This window comes from Convolutriloba macropyga, chromosome 8 (assembly GCF_964194025.1).
Source record: "Convolutriloba macropyga chromosome 8, txConMacr16.3, whole genome shotgun sequence".
NCBI classification, from domain to species: Eukaryota; Metazoa; Xenacoelomorpha; order Acoela; family Convolutidae; genus Convolutriloba; species Convolutriloba macropyga.
In genome coordinates this window covers 45,616,567-45,637,486 of record NC_134475.1, presented here as the reverse complement: position 1 = coordinate 45,637,486, position 20,920 = coordinate 45,616,567, and the positions used below count along the sequence as shown (strand labels likewise).

The 20,920-nt window shown below is 35.9% G+C and overlaps 1 protein-coding gene across 2 annotated transcripts in view; it reads right to left on the bottom strand.

Annotated features, from left to right (window-relative positions):
* LOC142344756 (uncharacterized) overlaps positions 1-20,920 on the bottom strand; it is a 108,033-nt gene that overhangs the window by 4,246 nt on the left and 82,867 nt on the right. For both annotated transcript variants that reach the window (XM_075396654.1, XM_075396653.1), the window contains exons 5-6: positions 18,289-18,852; positions 8,934-9,501 (exon numbers count right to left, since the gene is read on the bottom strand). In XM_075396654.1, coding sequence (XP_075252769.1) covers positions 8,934-9,501; positions 18,289-18,852 — 1,132 coding nt within the window. The remainder of the gene's footprint in view (positions 1-8,933; positions 9,502-18,288; positions 18,853-20,920) is intronic.

The following is a 20,920-nucleotide window of genomic DNA, read 5'->3' as shown; positions in this document are numbered from 1 at the left end:
AAACCTTGGAGGAGAACTAGGAGCCTGATGCCGGAAAAATGATAAAAAATTCAAAAAGATTAAAAAAACTTGAAAAAATTGCAAATATTGTAAAATTGTTGATATTAAAATCTTGAAAAACATTCAATGACATCTAAAAGCTATTTAGTAATATTCAAACGCTCGAGGAGGTTCGCTGACCCTTCAGATTGGAGAAACCTAAAAAAATGACAAAGTTTCAAAAAACTTGAAAAAATTGCAGATTTTGTCAAAAAAATTGCTAAAATTCGTGACAGTAAAATATTGAAAAACCATTCCATTACCACTAGAAACAATGCAGTAACCTATGATCTAACCCGGGTGGAGGTTGGCTGGCCCTTGAGGTTGGAGAAACCTAAAAATGACAAAACATTTAAAAAAAATTTGAAAAAAATTGCAAGTTTCATAATAAAATTGCTAAAATTCGTGATGTTAAAATATTGAATACTCTTCTATTACCACTAGAACATATGCAGTAACATATTATCAAACCCTGCAGGAGGTTCGTTGGCCCTTGAGGTTGGAGAAACCTAAAAACTGACAAAAACTTCAGAAAAATTGCAAGTTTAATCAAAATCTTAATAAAATTTGTAAAAATAAAATGATGAAAACCATTCCATGGCCAATAAAAATTTTTAATACCCTATTATCAAACGCTATAGGAGACTTTCTGGCTCCTGGGTCTCGGAAAACTTAGATAATGACAATAAATTTTATAAATTTGAAAAAAAAAATTGCAAGTTTCATTAAAAAAATTGCCAAAGTTCGTGATGTTAAAACGCTGAATACCATTCTATTACCACTAGAAGCAATGCAGTAGCCTTTTCCCAAACCCTGCAGGATGTTCGCTGGCTCTTGAGACCTGAAAACATGAAATGCTGGCTCTTTAAAAACATAAAAAGCAAGTTTTATAAAAAAAAAACTGCTCAAATTTGTCATATTAAAAAATTGAAAGCTATTACATGGCAAAAAAATTTTCAGTAACTTATTTTCAAATCCTTAAGGAAGTTTTCTGCCGCCTGCATCCGAAAAGACGTGAATTATGGAAAATGAATGGAAAAAATTAAATTTGCACGTTTTGTCAAATGCTAAAATTCGTGATGTTAAAATTGTTGAAACAATTGCATTACCATTAGAAACAATGCAGTAACCTATTATAAAACCCTAGAAGAGGTTTCTTGACACCCAGGGCTGAAAGAACTCAAAAACCGACAAAAATTTTCAAAAAGCTTGAAAAAAATTGCAAAAATTAGTATAAAATTGCATGTTTTAAGCGATAGGTTGTTCGTCAGTAGCCACCGGGGGGGGGGGGGGGGGGGTGCACTGGGGGCTGAAGGGGAGGGAGGGGGGTTGGGCAACAGTGATATGGGGGGCAACAGCGCCGGTGGGGGGCGGGGGCAATAGTGGGGGTCAACAGTGGGGGTGGGGTGTCTTCAACCTCTAAGAACCGCTCTTCACACCATAAGTATAAGTCTCCAAAACCGTTTGAGCTGAAAGGCTCTAAGAGCACTTAATGCCCGCTGGGCGCTAACTGTTTATCCCGTTTTTGAGGACGAAAAGACAAAAGCGTCAGACGAAAAATCGGTCAGGCGAAAAATCGACGCACATAAAAAAGACCGACAGGACTAATATAATTGCTACAAACTTCGTTTGAGAGCAATTAACAAGAGCAGATAGTCGTTTTTATGAATTACACGCCGTTTGTTTTCTTAAAATGTAACTTTCTGTTGGCTTTCATGATATTGTTTCCCGCCTGTTTTCTAATCCAAAAGATTCCTAGCCTTTTTAATAGGCTGTAATTATAGCTATTTAATGATTTCAACTGAATTCTATAATGTCATTAATTACTTTGTCACAAACGTTTTTGAAAAAATATTAGTGATTTTTTTGGATCTCACTAAATTCTTTAGCTCTTTTTGTTGCCCTGTCCTTAAGTCTTTTTATTGAGAGGTCTCAACAGGCTATCTAATGTTGCATCGTTCCAGTTATTTACTGACTTCAGTTCATACCAAATGACTTTACTATTTGGACCCTACATCTCTTCAAAAAAATATACGTCACTTTCAGTTTCGCCCTTTTCGATTCTTTTTGTTGTGCTGTCAGTTAATCTGGTTAAATAGTTTTTCACGTCACTCTAACGAAATTTAATAGACGCTTTTTCAGAGCTTCATTCGATAACAAAAGGTTTTAACAAACTTGTCAAATGAGTTTTAGATTTTTGCGCGAAGTGATTATTTTATTGACTTCTCATATGAATCTAGTCTCCTTTATAAATCTAAAGAGAAAATCAATGATCTGATTGTGATTGATTTCTGTATCTATTTTGTCTGGTAAAATTAATTGTTACATGAATTGAAAACTGTTTTTTTTAATTGTCAAAATTTCATTAGAGTTGTTTTTTTGTCTTTCGTTTTGTTTGTACTAACGTTTATTCTAGTGAACTAAACAACTTTGATTTTACTTATCGTATATTAAACCGTTTTTGTATGCACGTCAGTTCTTTTTATGAATCTGTCAAAATGTAGGTAAAAAATTTTTAACTACTTTCTTTATATTTTATAGTGGTCTGCCTCTGCCTTATTTGACAGACAATTACGCCACGAATGTCGATTTGAGGGGTCGCAATATTATGTGGCAATACACATTAGTGGCCCTCCTTTTTATATTTTAAACCTTCATTAGATGTATAGAAGTCAAATGAACTAACATGGCCTGAAAAATTTTAGAAGTCAAAGCAGAGAAAACTTAAATCACAATCCAAAGAAAGATGGCTGGCAGATAGCCGAATACTAGCAGCGAAACAAACCTTCCGTTGAAACGAAGTGATCAAAGAGAAAACAAACGATTAAATCCAAAGAAATTAAGTTGGTAATACCATTTCTGCCATTGAATTCAGATATTTCAAACGTCTCAAACTCGTAAGTATTAAAGCATACAATGTTGGGCTCAATTTAGGTGCAGCGCTGTATTGGAATTCAATTAGTTTGTATTTATTTTAAACTCAACCAAGTGAGAGCAGAACTCCATTGCTTTAAAATGTACAAACCATATAAACAACCGGCTAACAAACTCGAGGCACCCCCTTCACACCATGATTTTATGTCTCCAAAAGCGTTTTGGTGAATCGCATACTTGGAGTATAGTAAGCCGAAAGGCTTTTAGGGAACTTAATACACTTCGGGTGCTTTTATCTAGTTTTTAAGGAAAAAGTCAAAAGGGTCAGACGAAAAATTGGTCAGGCGTAAAATCGCATAAAAAAGATCAAAGGACTAAAATAATTGCTAAACTTCGCTCGAGAGCAATTAAAAAGCCACGAAAAATAGCGTTCAAATGCATTCAAGCACAGAAACTCGTTTGCTGGGCGGCAGAAGTAACTGAACAGGATTGTTTAGCATTATTAATCGCGATCAAATGGTAAACTTAAAGCGGGTTAAGTCCCGTATGTAAGTTCAGAGAAGTACCTGAGCAGAACATAGTCGAAGAAATTTTGGAATACTTTTGAAAACAAACAAAAAAAATAGGAAACATAACCGACTAAACGTCGGCAGAATTGCTCTCGAACGACTAGTGGGAGCTCTAATCAATTGCAGCCTGCTTCAGTCGGGGGGGGGGGGGGGGGGGTGGAAGGGGAGGAGGGAGGGAGGGGGAGCCTAAATAGGACTAAGAAGTTCAATAGTCAAATAACCACATTAAGAGGTTAACATATACCACTGTTAAGATTTAAAGTGAAAATGGCACCAGTTTCGGCGCACATTTCAGTTGACTTTTAGTATTAAATTGCCGCCAATTGAGTTCAGCTGCTTGAAATTTTGATTGGAGGAAATTTTAGATCACGCGAAACGCAAAAATTCAAGGACGTGAAAGCCACTCGAAAAGTCAAAACTGTCCAGCAAAAATTTTGCATAAAAAGACACACGTTTACAATAATTTCTATGAACTTCGTTCAAGAGCAATTAAAAACCGGTTTTTCAAACATCTGATAAACTATATGCCTAGAAACAATCGATAAAAAGCGTTGTTAGAAAATACACACAACTTTCCATTCACTTCGATTAGAAAAAAAACAGCGAAACCGAATTCAATCCGATACACGTGAGCGAAAAATACTTGAAAATTGAAACCCAAGCTGCTTTTTTAAAACTCCTTTATTAATGTACTTGCTATGTCGCTCCCTTTACGATTAGGACAAGAGTAAACGAATCACTCAAACCGGACTGCCGATGTATTTCAAACATACCCGGCAGATTGCCGGAAAACAGCCGCCGTTGATTCCAATAAGCATGATTGTGATCGAAAGAATAGATATTGAAAAAAAAAAAGATTTTGGTACAAAAACAGTTTTTAAGTCCGAATTACTTTGATGGCATTTCGTAGTTGAACATACTTCTGTTTCTTAGAGAGAGGCTACAGGGGCTACTATCAACACCAATAAGCATTAGAGGTGGTAACTAAGACTTATAGGAACGACGTTCAAATAGCGGGCATCTAAAATTGGGCTTTATGGGTTTATCCCGTTTCTATTTCTGACTTCAATTTTTATACCGACTCTGTTCATTTTGAATTGCTTTGCTTAGCAACTGATGTTCAAATTCACTTTTAGCAGAATGAGAGAAGAGAGAAACTAGCCTAGAGAAGTCAAAAAGATTTCACGCAAAATGTCGAAAAAGCGGCAAAATGGTAAAGCGAAAAAAAGTTTGACGAAGTAAAAAAAAAAATACGAGCGCAATAATAGCCGGCTGAGAAGATGAGGGCGGCTATTAAAAAGAACCTATAAGTGAGTACCCAAATGTTGTATGCAAGGTAAATTCTTTGGATTCTCATCTGTTATACGAGTAATTATAGCCCTCACTATTGCTATGCGGCTATTTATTATATATGGGCCTATTAATTTTGAAACCGATCAGCCGACCAAATGTTGTTGCTTTTATAAAACATTGCTTTAAAAAGAAGCCCAAAGACAATAAGAAGGATAAAAGTCGCTAAATGTTTTTGTTTCAAAGCTTTGTACACCGATTTTGGATCCTGTTAAACATTGTGATGTCTCTCACATACTGATTCAGTGCATAATTGTTGCATCTCATACACGTTGACATTAGTTACACGGAAAAAATTCTTGATAGAACCTGGTGCAATTCTGAAAAATATCCGGCAGATTACCGGAAAATAGCCGTCGCTGATTCCTAAAATCAGAGTTTTTATATAATTTCGTGGTTAGACATACTCCTGTTCCTTAATGAGAGGATACAGGGGATAGTATCAATACCAATAAGCATTAGAGATGGTTTCGGCTAGCTTTAGCTTCTTTGAGGGGAATTGGGATGAGCGGTGGGGGGGGGCACAGAGTGGAAGCTTACAGGGGTAGGCGGTTTCGAGCGCCCTGAATTACATGTAGAACATATGCAGGGGTTGGGGATTGTGCAGGGGTTTAACATATGCAGTTGAAATTCATGGTCAAAAGGTTAATTTGAAATGTTTTCTTTGCATAACAGTCCAACCCTATTCAAACAACAGACAACCTCACCTACATCCCCCCAAACTGCCTACTCCTCCCCCACCAAGACCCCCCAGCCAGCCAACCTCACCTACATCCCCCAACCTACCTAATCCTCCCCCAACAAGACCCCCAGCCAGCCAGCCAACCCCACCCCCCACCAGTCACCTAACCACGCCCTTAAACTGAAATCTGTTGCTACAGTTTGTAAAACGCGTTCTTTTCTACAGCTTCACTTAGCAATTGGTTGAACTTAACTTTCATTATCCGGTTACTTAAAAAACACTGCTCAAAATTCATACAGTCAACTTTCAAACATTAAACATAGCCGGCAGATTGCCGGAAAATAGCCTCGATAGACGCTTGTGGCCTACCATGAACTGAAATAACTAAAGAAATAAGATTGACAGATCGACCACCAACTTTTTAATAGACCACGAGACTTTTTGGGTTAGATTCGGACTGTCATTTTTATGAGACACATTTGCTCTACAAGGAAAAAGCCCTAATGGATCTTTTTTAAGAACATACCCGGCAGATTGCCGGAAAACAGCCGCCGTTGATTCCAATAAGCATGATTGTGATCGAAAGAATAGATATTGAAAAAAAAAAGATTTTGGTACAAAAACAGTTTTTAAGTCCGAATTACTTTGATGGCATTTCGTAGTTGAACATACTTCTGTTTCTAAGAGAGAGGCTACAGGGGCTACTATCAATACCAATAAGCATTAGAGATGGTAACTAAGACTTATAGGAACGACGTTCAAATAGCGGTTTATACCGTTTCTATTTCTGACTCAATTTCTAATTCAACTGACTGTTCATTTTGAATTGCTTTGCTGAGCAACTGATGTTCAAAATCACTTTTAGCAGAATGAGCGAAGAGAGAAACTAGCCTAGAGAAGTCAAAAAAATTTCACTCAAAATGTTGAAACAGCGGCAAAATGAGGTAAAGCGAAACATTTGTGTTCGACGAAGTAAAAAAACGTAGCAGGACAAGTCCTGACGCACAATTCAAAGAATTTTCATTGAATAAACAAAAAACAAGACCTAGAACGGACTATGAATGGATTGGGAAAACCATTTAGAAATAATCCAATCAAAAAAATTGAAAAAGTAAAAATCAAAGTGAAATTGCCGCATGTGAACAAAAAAACCACCAGCGAGAAAGCAAATTTCTGTTCAAACTACGTTTTCTCACTCTACTTTAAAATAAGAGCAAAAAAATTTCACGCCGCCTAACCACTCGCTTTTTCGCTCCACTTCATGTTTCGTGACCAAAATCACGACTCCAATTTGACTTCAAAAATAATGAAAATGTGTGAACAGATCTTAAAAAAAACATAGCCGGAATAATTCCGGAAACAACTCGAAGGAAAAAATTGCCCATACTTCTGACTACACAACTAGAACAACTATTGTGAACGCTGAACATCCACAAACGCCATAAAAAAATAAGGAAGAATAGAAACGGCACTCAAAAACAAATTGAATAAAAAAATTAGAAAAACTTAATGAGTTTTTTTAATAGTACAAGGAAACATAGAGCCGAGTAAAATTCCTTTCAAATAAGGGCAATGGAAAGCTCGCAAAACAATGGGCAACGCATAATAGGCTAAAAAACTTGTCTAAGACTAAGAAAAACTGCAAAAAATGAAAAAAATGGTTTAAAATTTCTCAATTTTTCTGTCAATTTTCCGAAGAAAAGAATGATTTCAACCAAAAAAAATTTAGTCAATTGTTAGCTGAATATTCCTTAAGTAACAAGCAAGCTTCCATTCAAATCCCACTTACAGCATTAATACAAAAAACAGGCAAAAAATCATTAAATTTCATCTAAAAATCAGCAAAACTGATCAAAACCCTCCAAATTAGCATTAATCTCAGAATTAACTACTTGAAACCTTCAATTCCTATCAAAACAAGCCTAAAACTAATACAGTATCAAACTGATTGCCAGAAAATAGACGCCGTTGTCCTGCCCTTGACTGTCAACTTGACTGAAACATTTGTCACAAGGAAAAGTATAAAATAAAAATCGAAAAAAATTAAGTTTCCTATTTGTTCCGACCCACTTGTGGGCGAGGAACTATATACTCAAATGGGTTTTTTTTGTTCAGACAATTTTGGCCGATCGATATATTCATCGTAGAGAGTTGAGACTGGTATTATTAGAAAGCTACTCTAGCTTAGAACAGGGAATTAAAAAGATTTACTCAATTTTCGTTTTTTACAGGGAGTTAGGGAGGTTTAAACTTTTGAGAAAAGTAGAGTGAATTCCGTTGTTTTTATTCCCATTTTTTGTCAATTTGCACCAAATTTTCTTCAATTTTGCTTGTTTATTAAATAAGTTAGATTGAAATTGATACCCTACCCTCGTATGCCATAGTAAACGAGAAATAAAACACCTTTTTTGTTCCGACCCCCACTTTAGCGGGGAGGGAGGAATATATACTCAAATGGGTTATTTTGTTCAGTGAATTTTGGCTGATCGATATATTCATCGTAGAGTTGTGAGTGGTATCAATAAAACTACCTATATCGTAGAATATGAAATTAAAAAGAGTTTTTCGATTTTCTTCTTTTACAGGGAGTTATCGAGGTTTAAATTTTATGAATATTCGACAGTTTTTACTCAAATTTTCAGTAATTTAGCTAAAATTTGAAACAAATCTGCTAATATAACTTAAATTAAGTTAAAGTTTTCAACGGTAGAGTGTTATTGTTACAGTAAAAGATGGAAGAGTGTTGCTGAAAGTTGGAAAGCAGTTTCTTTAGCTAAATATTTTGATAAAACTTTCAAAATTCTGACTTTTTTCATCAAAAGTTGCACAAAATATGATTTCTTGGTCCACTTTTTTTAACGCGTTCCATTTCCCGCTTCGAAAATCACTCCAATAAAATTGATTTAAAAAAAGGACTTCTCCAATACTCCTCTTCGGGTCGTAAAAAGACAGCGCCCCAATACAATTCAAATTCTTTGAATTGTAAAAAATTAGGAGCACTATAATAGCCGGCTGAGATGATTAGGGCGGCTATTAATTAATATTCGATATTAAAATTCAAGACTATTACTCAGGAATTAGGGCATATAAGTTTAGCACTACTTAGATGCACACTATTGACCGTTAATTAGTAAATGTTCATGAGATTTCAAGTTCCATTAAGTGAGTTCAGAAGTCATTTTTTGAGTGAGGTAAGTCACGCAATTGACCTAAAAGCAGAAATGACGTCACGAGCACAAATTTCAACTGCAAAGCAGTAGAAGTCACCGAAGTCATTGGAAAGGTCAATTCCAAGAAGTCAGGGTAAGACGAAACAAAATCTGTTAGACAATAAAAAAATTAGGAGCGCAATAATAGCCGACTGAAATTGCTGACGCGGCTATTAATCAAAGCATAGTAAAAATTGACGTGAATCAGACCTGGATTAATTTGATTCCTGGGTGCAAACTGTCGATATCCTTGCTGGCTTTGTGCAAACTGACTTGGAATAGCTGCCGCTCGAGTACTTCCATTCATGGCAGAAGGTTCCTCGTCATCCGAAGCCAGGTCAATCAACTCGGCACCAGCGACTGCTTCTTGTTGCGGTAACTGCATACCATTCTGGCTCATCAACACAGCTTGCTGCTTTTGTGCAGGGTCCAAGAACATCTGCCCCGTATTACTTTGTGTTGGGTTATAAGCATTTGAGGAGCCGTTTTGCAGGTAAGAAGATTGCGGTACAAGAGTTTCCATTGGAATGCTAGGACTTAATATGCTCGGCTGGTTAGCAAATTGCTTTAATTGTTCATTCGGTCTTACAGAATTTGTTGTCCGATTATCAACGGGGATTAACCTTGGCACGACAGCGCTTTGATTGACATTGGGCTTAGAATTTCCAGTTGTCTGAGGCGCAATGCTAACGGGTACTAAACTGTACTGTGGAATTCTCGGAGGACCATTACCATTGTTGGAGACCTGCGATGATGAGCTTCCCCTGTTGAGAGTCTTCTGAAACACGCAGCACAAGCCGTTCAAACTAGACAAAAGTTATTCAAAGTATGGACCTAAAAAGTACATACACAAAAGGTCTGAAAATTGAAAATATATCGACTTATCGTTAAATATAATAAGTAGGAAGAAATGAGTAAGAAGGAAGACATGAGTTGGAAGAAACGATACTTCCTCGGTTTTCGAGAAGACACAGCCCATAGGCTTCCAAATATCAGCGGCAAAAAATGCATGACGTTGAAATTAGAACAAACACAAAAATAAACTAAATGCATCGATATCGCTAAGAAAACTTTAATAAACTTGAAGCGAAAATTTTCTTGTACGTTGAACCCACCCCCTTAAAAACCTTAGCACTACAGATTTTTATTTAACAAAATTAGATAAAATTACAGAGTGCAGAAGTCATCTTGTGAGTAAGATAAGTCCTGTACGATCAACGTGTTGACCAAATAGTGATAACGCAAATGAGCTAAAATCGAGAAAGAGAGAGAGAGAGAGAGAGAGAGAGAGAGAGAGCGAACGGGAGTGCGAGTATTTTTAAACATAGCTGGCATATTTCCAGCAAATAGCCACCATAGCTTCGTAGATCTGCAGTTTCAAAAAGATAGTAAAAGAAACAGACCAAATAAGAAACCTTTTTTAAAATACTGAGATGCTATTTTTGAATTAAGAATCTGTTTAACTTATTGCTGCTTCTATTAGCTGCCCTCAATTACCCTTCAATTAGAGTGACACGCAAATACCCTTATCTCTTTGAATTAAAATGAGGAAAAGTCAATTTCAGAGTGAGGACGTCATTGAGTGAGGTCGTGTCGTCATATGGTCGTAACAATAATCGTGTTGACGAAATTAAAAACACAACAGGACAAGTCCTGAAATACAATTCAAAGAATTGAATTAACTAATGACCCGACAATTAGAATTCTTAGAGCTATATCAAGGTAAGACATGCAACAATGCCCCTTACCCTATATGCGCAAAAAAATCTAAAAACAAGATTTAGTGTTCTAAAAGTCCCTAAAGATAACAATTTATGAAGTAAAGTCTCCATGCGTCCTTAGTATCATTAAACAAAAACCTTCTGAGAATAGGGCAGATGAAACAAAAAACTGGCAAATGAAATTGGCAAAAATCGACTTGGCAAAGATTACTCGTGGAAGTAAGTGGCGTCAAAGTAAGAAAAACAGATAACTAAATGCCAATATTTTTAACTACAACATAACATAAAACTTTAGAAATCAGAAATACCTTTAAGGGGATCTAATGTCTGAAAAACTAGCAATAGAACAAATGAAGACTCAAAATCACAAACATTTCGAAAACTAATGGCATCTCTGTAAAATGTTGGCAGAAAGTTGGAGTCAATAAATTGAATAAGCTGACGCCGTACAACAAGGTCAATAAGAAGTTACCGTTTTTTCAGACTAATCAATCAGACCAAAAAAAACAAAGACGTAAGACCAAAGAACCAACTAATATTTTTGATACCACGTGTAAAAAGTGTTTGCTACAGGTGCCAAAAACGATTGCTACAAACTCAAGAGACTAACTAGATTCACCTATCACTTAATAGCAACAATTAAATTGGCCATTAATGAGATGAAGAGATAATAAAGCAGTAAGTACAATAAAACTGGAAAATCAGTAAAGTTTTCTGGAAACGAAAAGCGTAAAAGTAAACAAAAAACAGCAAACTGACGCGATATATTGAATTAATTTAGGAAGCCCTAGCAAAAACGAGCCCTGTCATTAAGGAGACTAGACAACAAAGAGAGAGAGAGAGAGAGAGAGAGAGAGAGAGAGAGAGAAAGTTAATTTATCCTCGCTTGTAAAGTATAAATACAGAACAGCATCGATTTAGTAGAAAAAAAGAACAACGAAGTTTACAATAGAATAGCAAAGTACAGCAGAACGATCAGCATAGTATTATTTATCTTCAAGCAAGGAAAGGACACGCAACGAGGTCGTTTGACCTACTTCACAGCGTGCCCAGATGTATACAACATAGATGATAAACTTATTAACAACTTCAAAATTTTTTTCTTTTTCATTTCTTAACAATGATGCAAAAACATAACACAGAACTTAAATGGTAACTTTGAACAATTAACTACTAGATGCCCTCTTCTATGGCATACTTTTGCATGCTCACGCGAACATCCAGACTTCGCCAACTTTGAAAAAAGAAGAGAAAAATAAGTTCTTTATATAAAAAAAAAACTCGAATTGAAGAAACATTGTTAAAACTATCTTTAGAATTTAGAAAAATCAAATTTTGACAGCAAAAAATGAATCGCGCTGCCTTCTACAAAGGCAACGCCACAATTTTCGCGTAGATTTTCGTTATTTTGTAAAGAAAGCATCTAGAATTACAGGGTTTTGGAAATTTTGCAGAAAAACACCTTTCGAATGAGTTCCTCATTTCCAAAAATATAAGATTCTTTTAAATTATGATAGGTCATTGATATTTGGCTATAAGTTGAGCTCCCAATAGAGTCAGGCAAGAGTCCTTGAATTTTCAAAACATTGAATAATGTTGAAGCCCGACGACTTATCGAATTTTGCTCCAATTTAGATCTGCATAACGGCACTTTTAGTAACATGTGTTTTGCTCGTCTTGTTGTTAAAATATGTCTTTCAAAATGAAATATACTGTTTAGATAGTCTTCGGCATGGAAACTGTTAATCGATTTTAAAACAAACTTAAGCAGCTCATATACATGTAATTCAAAAACTGTTAGAATTTTTTTTGCACAGAATAGATGTTCGCTTTATCGAACCGACTCTTAAAGTAAATTAATTTAAGAATTTTCTTCTGTAGCAGATGGACTGGAGCTAAAGACATGAAACTAGAGCATCCATACACCAAAATTCCATAATGTATGATAGGACATATGACACTCTTGTAATATTCTATTAACTGGTACCTTGGAGCGAAGTGTCTTAATTTTGATATTATACCACATTGCCTACTAAGTCTTCCTATGACAAGATCTATATGAGAACTAAACAACAACTTTGAATCAACTATTATGCCTAAATATTTACATGATGGTTCCAATTTAATTTCTTCTGATGCGATGTGGAATCGCTCACTGGAAGCACTTGTTTTTAAATTTAATTGAACCGTTTTTAGCATATTGAGCTTAAGTTTATTTGCATTTAACCAAGCGGCTACACTATCTAAGTCATCTTGGATAGCTATTCTTGAGCAACCTAAACTGCAAAGGTTGGTGTCGTCAGCAAAAAGATGGACACTAAGTTGATTACACACTCTTGGTAAATCGTTTATACAAAATTAAAAACAACAGTGGTCCAAGTATAGAGCCCTGATGGACACCACAAGTTTTATTTAACAAAGTTGATGTCACACCGGCCACAAAAACTCTCTGAGTTCTATTAGATAAATAGCTTTTAAACCATTCTAGGCGCTTATGACGAATACCATAACTTTCTAGCCTACAGAGCAAAATTTGATGATCTAGTGTATCAAATTCCTTCTGTAGATCCAGAAAAAAGTTGACAACTTTGAATTGGCTTACTCTTATTCTTTCAGTTAATTCTGCCAATGCATCTATGGTGGAATGCATTTTTGCGAAAACCAAATTGCTTGCGATAGAGAAGATTAAAATGTTCCAGGTGTTCGTAAATTCTAGAGAACATTGCCCGCTCGTATATTTTACTCCAAACATTTAACAGAAAAATTGGCCTATAATTGTTCTCTTCTAGTCTTGATCCCTCTTTATGCAATGGAATGACTTTTGCTTTTTTGAGCTCAGTGGGAAAAACTCCTTCACGAAATCATTGATTAATTAACGATGTGGGGTATTTCGTGACAACAAATTTTGCTGTCTTCACTACAATATTACTAATCTCATCTTCACCGGATGAAGATTTGTCCGGAAATGAATCAATAATTGCACTCATTTCAGTATCAGAAACTGGATATACTTTCAATGACATATTAACATCAGCCAGGGGTGTGCCTGCCGCGGAAGGAATACTACGCTGAATATTTTTGCCAATACTAGAAAAAAACTCATTAAATTTCTCAGCTACTTGAAGATTAGATGAGTTAGGTGCAGTATCCGACATGCATGAGGAAAGCTTTGGAACTGCAATATTTACCAAATGTTTTCCTGACAGCTCATTTAGAAGTTTAAATGTTTGTCTTGAGTCTCCGATACATCTTTCGAACATGTTTCGATAAAAAACCTTTTTCGCCGTTTTAATACTTTTTTCTAATTAAAGTCTAATATCTGTAAACTTCTTGCGCAGAGAGCCATTTGACTTGTCTGCTTTCCATTTCCTGTGAATAAAATTCCGCTGCGTACGTATGTTTTTTATTTTGTTGTCGAACCATTTATGTGTAGAATTTCGATTGTGCGGGGTGATACGTTTTAGTGGAGCGTACTGCTCAGTAACCGTAGAGAAAAGACAACAAATAGAGCAATAAAATCTCAACCCCAAAAATTCGATAATTCTTGTAAACAATGAATGTCAAAGGCAAATAAACAATTAGCTTTGAACTGAACGAAACTTAATCCGTTTGAAATGAAAGAAATTAAAATAGTCCATATTATCAACCTAGGAGACATGTCCTTAATCAGATTAATCAATAAGAGCTCAAAAAGTACGACAAATGCTCCCATAACTCGAACAAATAGTGTAGAAGTCTAGAAAACCATCCAGAATAAACTCGAAAAGAAAACTTAATTAGCTTCATTTATTCCTCATTAGCTATCACTGATACTGTCATTTAAGACAAGGTGGTACGACAATAATAAAAAAGGGGGCGAACATCAAATTTTCAATAATATTTTATGACAACAAATAGTGTCAAAGTAAAAAAATCATTAGACCGTCGATGAGTTCAATCAAATGCAAATAGGCGCCATTAGAATAAATAATATCATACTAGGAACAGTCAAGAGAATAAACGCTGAAAAAAGTAGTCAAATTGACGCACGTTAACAAAATTTCGCTTCCAAAAGCATAACATTTGTTCAAATACCAAATTCTGACTCCACTCTATAAAGTTACTTCGAAAAAAAAATCACTCTTCAAATCTACTCGCTTTTTCGTTTCCTTTACTACTACAAAGGTGGTACGACAAAATATGCAAAAAACCAAGAGAAGGCAAATAATAGCCTCAGCTATTGCTTTCCGGTTATTAATATAAGATAAGTTTTCAACAATTTTCTTTATATTTGGACAACCGTACATCATAAGTACTGTCTGCGCGTAGGTACAGTAATTCAGCAAAAAAGTTCCAGGTCAGCATGGCGTTTGACAGATGAACACAACGGTGTATGAGCAAATAGTTAGATATTGAATAAAATTTACTGCCTGATTGGTAACCAGTGAAGCCGTTTTCAGCAGACCGATGTCGGTGTGCACCGTGCCAGATCAAAAATCAAGCAGTCTCCAGACTTCTTTGTTCTCGGAGGCGTCGACAGCAAACTATTTGGCAAGCCATAATACAAAAGAGTTGCAAAAATCAAGACACAAATACCATAACTCAAGGCCAATTCTCAATTTTTTTGCTTTGATTTGCCTCTCAATTAAATTTACGTCGTTAAGAATAAGAGCTAAAAAAGCTAATTCAGTTTAAATAGAAACAAGGTAATGACCAAGACCACAAAAACAGTTACAAGGTACCACAAAAACAACTACGACAATAGTCAGAAACCATACAAAAAATCCGCACATAACTCAAAATTTCATTTAAAAAAAACATCTGTTAAGGTTAAAAACGGCCAAAACTCTTAAGATGGACAAGTACAGATAGCCTTAAAACCCCTACCGCCCTGAAAATTGTGCCATGATGTGAAAAAACATCAAAGACATCAAAAAACTAACAGGTAAAAAATTTTTCATGGCAGGTCAATAATCATGGCGTACAGAAACATGTCACTCAAAATTTTCAAAAATAAGACCAAAAAATTCTCAGTGCTGCACTATGTTGAATTAAATCAACTGCAAATAATGAAAAAAAAACAAAAAATAAATATAGTTATTCAATTTTGACCAACTAATAAATATAGAGTAAATAAAAATATTCTTAAACGATGCAGGCTAGAATAAGGAGAGACAAAGTGTAGTAAAACAGAACATAACCGACTAATTCCGGGCGCGAATTCAATTCGCGCCCGGACTAATTCAAACGACCGGTTGGCTCCGGTAGTAGCCAGCTTAGGAGGGATGCTAGCATTAGGGGGGGGGGGGTGACCGGTGTATGTGTGTGTGGGTGTGTGTGGGGTCAATGAGAGGGGGTTCAAATCGACAGGTGAGAATTGGGACTGTTGGGGGAGGGGGGCTGATGGCGGGTGACTGCGAGGTCAAACTTCTAATATTAGGAACCGCCCTTCAAACTAAGAAACTGTTTCCTCAAAACAGTTTTGATGAATCGCATTCTTAGAGTATAGTAACGCTTAGGAGAACTTAATGGCCTCCGAGCGCTACCAGTTTATCCAGTATTTTGAGGACGAAAAGTCAAATGGGTCAGACAGAAAATCGGTCAAGCGAAAATCGCATAAAAAGACCACAGGACAAATATTATTGCTACAAACTTTGTTTGAGAGCAATTAAACATCCACCGACGGACGAATTGCGCTCGAAAAACTGTTGTGGCGATGTAATTTAGAGGGGGAACAGGCTACATAACTTTATGCGCTCAAAAACTTCTGACACTAAAATCAAACTGCCGGCTTCTAAAAGCAATGAAAAATGTTCTCGACGAAAACGATCGAGCAAAACTTTGCATAAAAACACACGTATATTTACAATACTTAAAACTTCGTTAGAGAGCAATTAATTAAAAGACTACCTCGTAATTGAAAATATTGAAGCAGAATAAAGACTTTTAATTTTTTAGCATCCGAGTCGCAAAGAAAAATCGTTCTGTCTAAATGAAAGAAATTAAAAACAGCGTTAAGAGGTTCGAAACAATCAAATTTTGCAAATAAACAGCAAAAAAAATTAAATTTCTAATGAAACAAACATTCACGGAATTGCAAAGTCTTATCGTGAAAAATTACTAATACCGCAAAAATTAAATTTCTGACAGTGCGCAGAAACACCTTTTCTAGTATTTAAACACAAAAAATACAAACATCAGAAACAGCAAATTTTGGACAAAAACAGCCAAAATCGGAATAGTATGTGTAATAGAAACTTTATAAAAACACAGAAAACTCACGTCAAAAAGAGACGTTCATTGCACGAATTATCAAAGGGAAAATGCCGTTAAAAAATCCGTTAAACTATAGAAAACAAAAAAAAACATAGCCGGCAGATTGCCGGAAAATAGCCGCGATAGACGCTTGGGGTCTTCCATGAATTGAAACAAATAAAGAGATTAGATAGACAGATCGACCACCAGTCCTTTAATAGACCACTAGACTTTTTGGGTTAGCTTTGGACTGTTGGGTCAGCTTAGTGGGCGCATAGGCTAGAACGGACTATGAATGGATTGGGAAAACCATTTAGAAAAAAAATCCGAGAAAACAGTAAAAATCAAATTGAAATTGCCGCATGTGAACAAAAAACCACTAGCGAGAAAGCGAATTTTTGTTCAAGCACCGTTTTCTCACTCTGCTTTAAATTTAGAGCGAAAAAAATTCAAGCCGCAAAACCACTAGCTTTTTCGCTCCACTTCCTGTTTCGGCGTGACCAAAACCACTACTCCAATTTGACTTCAAAAATCATAAAAATGTGTGAACAGATCTTAAAAAACAGACAGCGCCCCAATACAATTCAAATTCTTTGAATTGTAAAAATTTAGGAGCGCGATAATAGCCGCCTAGAATTGAGGACGCGGCTATTAATGACAATAAGATAGTGAAATATGTTCAGTATTTGCCCTTGAGATGAATTATCCAGCTCTCAAAAATACTGCCGCATCATTTTCAGAGGTTTACATATTAATGCAGTATCGATCAAGAACAATTTTTACACAAAACCAAATTATAAACAAAAGAAATAGAGCCAAATGGACAAAAAAAACGTCTAGAAACGGTAAGCTATATGCGCCATTCTCCCAAATACGCTTTTTAAAATGGATAAGTAGTTCCCTGAACGCAGTGCGCCATCAAAAAATTTTCTCGGTCAGCACTGCAATTTTACCAACTTTTGCTCTTAGGTCAACATGCCGTATGAAAAGTACTTCCGGTTTTAAAAAAACCTCAAGAAAACCAATGCTTCTCTTCGAGTCGTAAAAAGACAGCACCCCAGAACGAATCAAAATATTTGAATAGTAAAAAAGGAAATCGCTTAAATAACAGCTGTTGAGAGGCTGATGTCGGCTATTAATAAAATGTACCGCGTTCAAGAAAACTATGATCTCGAAATCCTTCACTTAAAATAGTCCACTCACAATGGGCTTTGTATTATATCATACTAGTCATATCTCATCTTTATGTGAAATACATAAATCGGTCATAAGTGGGAAACAAAAATAACCGTACTCAACTAAAGTGTGGTGAAACGACAGCACTCCAGAGCAATTTAAAAACATTTGAATTGTAAAAAAGGAGAGCGCTTAAATAAAAGCTGTTGAGAGGATGACAGCGGCTAAATATATAAATCGGTCAAAAGTGGGTAACAAAAACAACCGAAACCAAAACGACCGGCGAGCGTCTGCCTTCGTTAGCCAGCTGGGGCTCAGGGATTCTAGCACTAGGGAGGGGGATTGAAGCGTTGGGGCGAAAAGCATTGACTACACTGTCTAGAACTTAGGGAATCATGCAATGTTTACTTTGTTCCACGAGCTAACAAACGAACCTTTGGCGCAACTCCAAGAGCAAAGTTTGGCCTAATTATTGGCTGAGGTACTGGACTGTTAGATGTTCCTCTGCCGGAATTGGGAGGCCGTCCTCGCCTTTTCTGACCAATTTGCCCGGGCGCCAGGTTCGCGGTTCCGTTTGTAACCATTTCACTATGGCTAATATGGTTCTGGTGGTTGTATGACACACTTGGGGTGGGCAAGGGAAAATTTGATTGAACAGAGTTTGCAAGTGATGCTGCAGTTTGAACAGATCCATTCTGACCCGTCATATTCGCCACTAATTCACTTTGGCTTACACCCATGGCGGCAAAATTTTGCTGCGATGTTAAATTCACTCCTGTTCCCACTCGATTGATTTCTGCAGCTTTGGACACAAATTGAGGGTTGTTTATTTGGCTTGCAGCATTTAGCGAATTGTAATCAGAGGGTTGCTGAACAATTGAAGCTGGTGAAGAAATAAACGGCGAGCTATTAGAGTCGACCTGGTTAGCACCAATGTTAGGCAACTGATTGTTCGATCGGGCTTGGAACTGTTTGAATGCTGTAATTAGATTTCCCTCCTGAAAGAAAAGACAGTTTTACACTGTTCACAAGAAAAAGATCTGACCACTCTAATCATCAAACTACAATAAACTCGTAACACTTAGAGAATCTTCAATGTTCGACGAAGGTCATCTAACACAATATTTTGACCGAATTTCGCGTTCATAGTGAAACTTTTTTATGACAATTTCGCGTTCATAGTAAAATATTTTATGGCAATAAGCTCCTGTTATATTGACTAATTGATAGGTACATTTACTAATCAACAATGATAGTTTCTTTTTTAGGTCGACATTTGACGTCATAATTTGAATCTTGAGAAAAAATAGCCAGACAAAAAACTGCGTTTAAAAGAACGCGGTTGTAGAAATCGAGTAAATAACTTCATCATTTATCATTAATCAATAAAACTTTGCAACCAACATCAGAAAATAGCAAAAAACTAAATTTTGAATTTGGTTATAATGAAAGAATTAAGGTATAGAAAAATGAGCCTCCTTCATACATACAAAACTAAAAAACTCTATATTATCGAGTTACACAATAAAGCACATATACCTTTTGGTTTTTGTTGAAATTCAGTAATTCTTAGAATAGTTTTATAAGTTCAAAACTCTATATTATCGAGTTACACAATAAAGCACATACACCTTTTGGTTTTTGTTGAAATTCAGTAATTCTTAGAATAATTTTATAAGTTCAAAACTCTATATTATCGAGTTACACAATAAAGCACATATACCTTTTGGTTTTTGTTGAAATTCAGTAATTCTTAGAATAATTTTATTAGTTAACTTTCTCCGCTTTCTCCATCAAGTTTTTAATGTTCCTTAGGATATACTGATACTTGGCTCTAGTCTAACGTTTATTGTCCTTCAATTTGAGGCTGAATTCACCATATTTATGGAATCTAATGAAACTGCGGGACAAATTAGAACACTTTTGACACTTGTCTCAATTTTTTCGTTTTTTTTTGTGTGTTTTCAATCACAAAATCGGCAGTGGGGTCAGCAGCCGCTATTTTCCGGCTATTTTGTCGGCTATGTTTAGCTTACCAACAAAGTGGAGAAAGTTTACGTATTAATTATTTGGAGAATAATTGTTTCAAAAGTAAAGTTTCTCCACTTTGCTGGTTAGTTAAAGATAGCACAGAAAATGACGGAAATAGCCGCCGCTGACCCCATTGCCCTCGTTGTGATTGAAGCCATTCAAACAATAACGATAGAAATGACGACGGCATATTTTTTTGTAAACACGGCATATTTTTTGTGAACACTTTTGACTATGTCAAAAGTGTTCTAATTTGTCCCGCAGTTTCATTAGATTCCATAAATATGGTGAATTCAGCCTCAAATTGAAGGACAATAAACGTTAGACTAGAGCCAAGTATCAGTATATGCTAAAAAACATTGATAACTCGATGCAGTTTTCAACCCTTAGAACTTCTTGCCCGTGCTTCATCCCATTTCTACTGAAATCGCATTCTGACGTTGACCGTGTTTACAAAAAATGCCTAAATTCCATTCAGTTGAAACAGAATGAGTTAACTCAAAACTCAAACTTGAAAGTGTTGACTTATGAAAAAAAGGTGAAGCACATAAAACATAGGCGGCCTGTAGACTGTACCAAAATTAGCCATCCTCACAGACCAAATGCACCTCCAACCCAATTATACCAGAATTGAGTAAAAGGAAAGAAGATGAAGAAGAAAACATAGCTGGCAGATTGCCAGAAAATAGCCGCAATAGATTCGTAGATCGGCAGTCTAAAAAACAGTAAAAAAGACAGACCAAAAAAATTCGTCTTTTCATTGAAGGCTGATCTGTTATATTTTGATTAAAAATCTGTATAAGTTATTGCTGCCTCTATTAGCTGATCTCAAATAACCTTCATTTAGAGTGATACATACCCATTTGACCTTATCTCTTTGAATTAAAGTAAATAAAAACCAATTTCAAAGTGAGGAAATCATTTTTGAGAGTGAGGTAAGTCAAGTGTGACCAAAAATTTAATCACGCGCATGAACAAAAAAACTCGCTCCACTAAGAGCGAAAAATGACGTCACACATGCAATTCAGTTGAAAT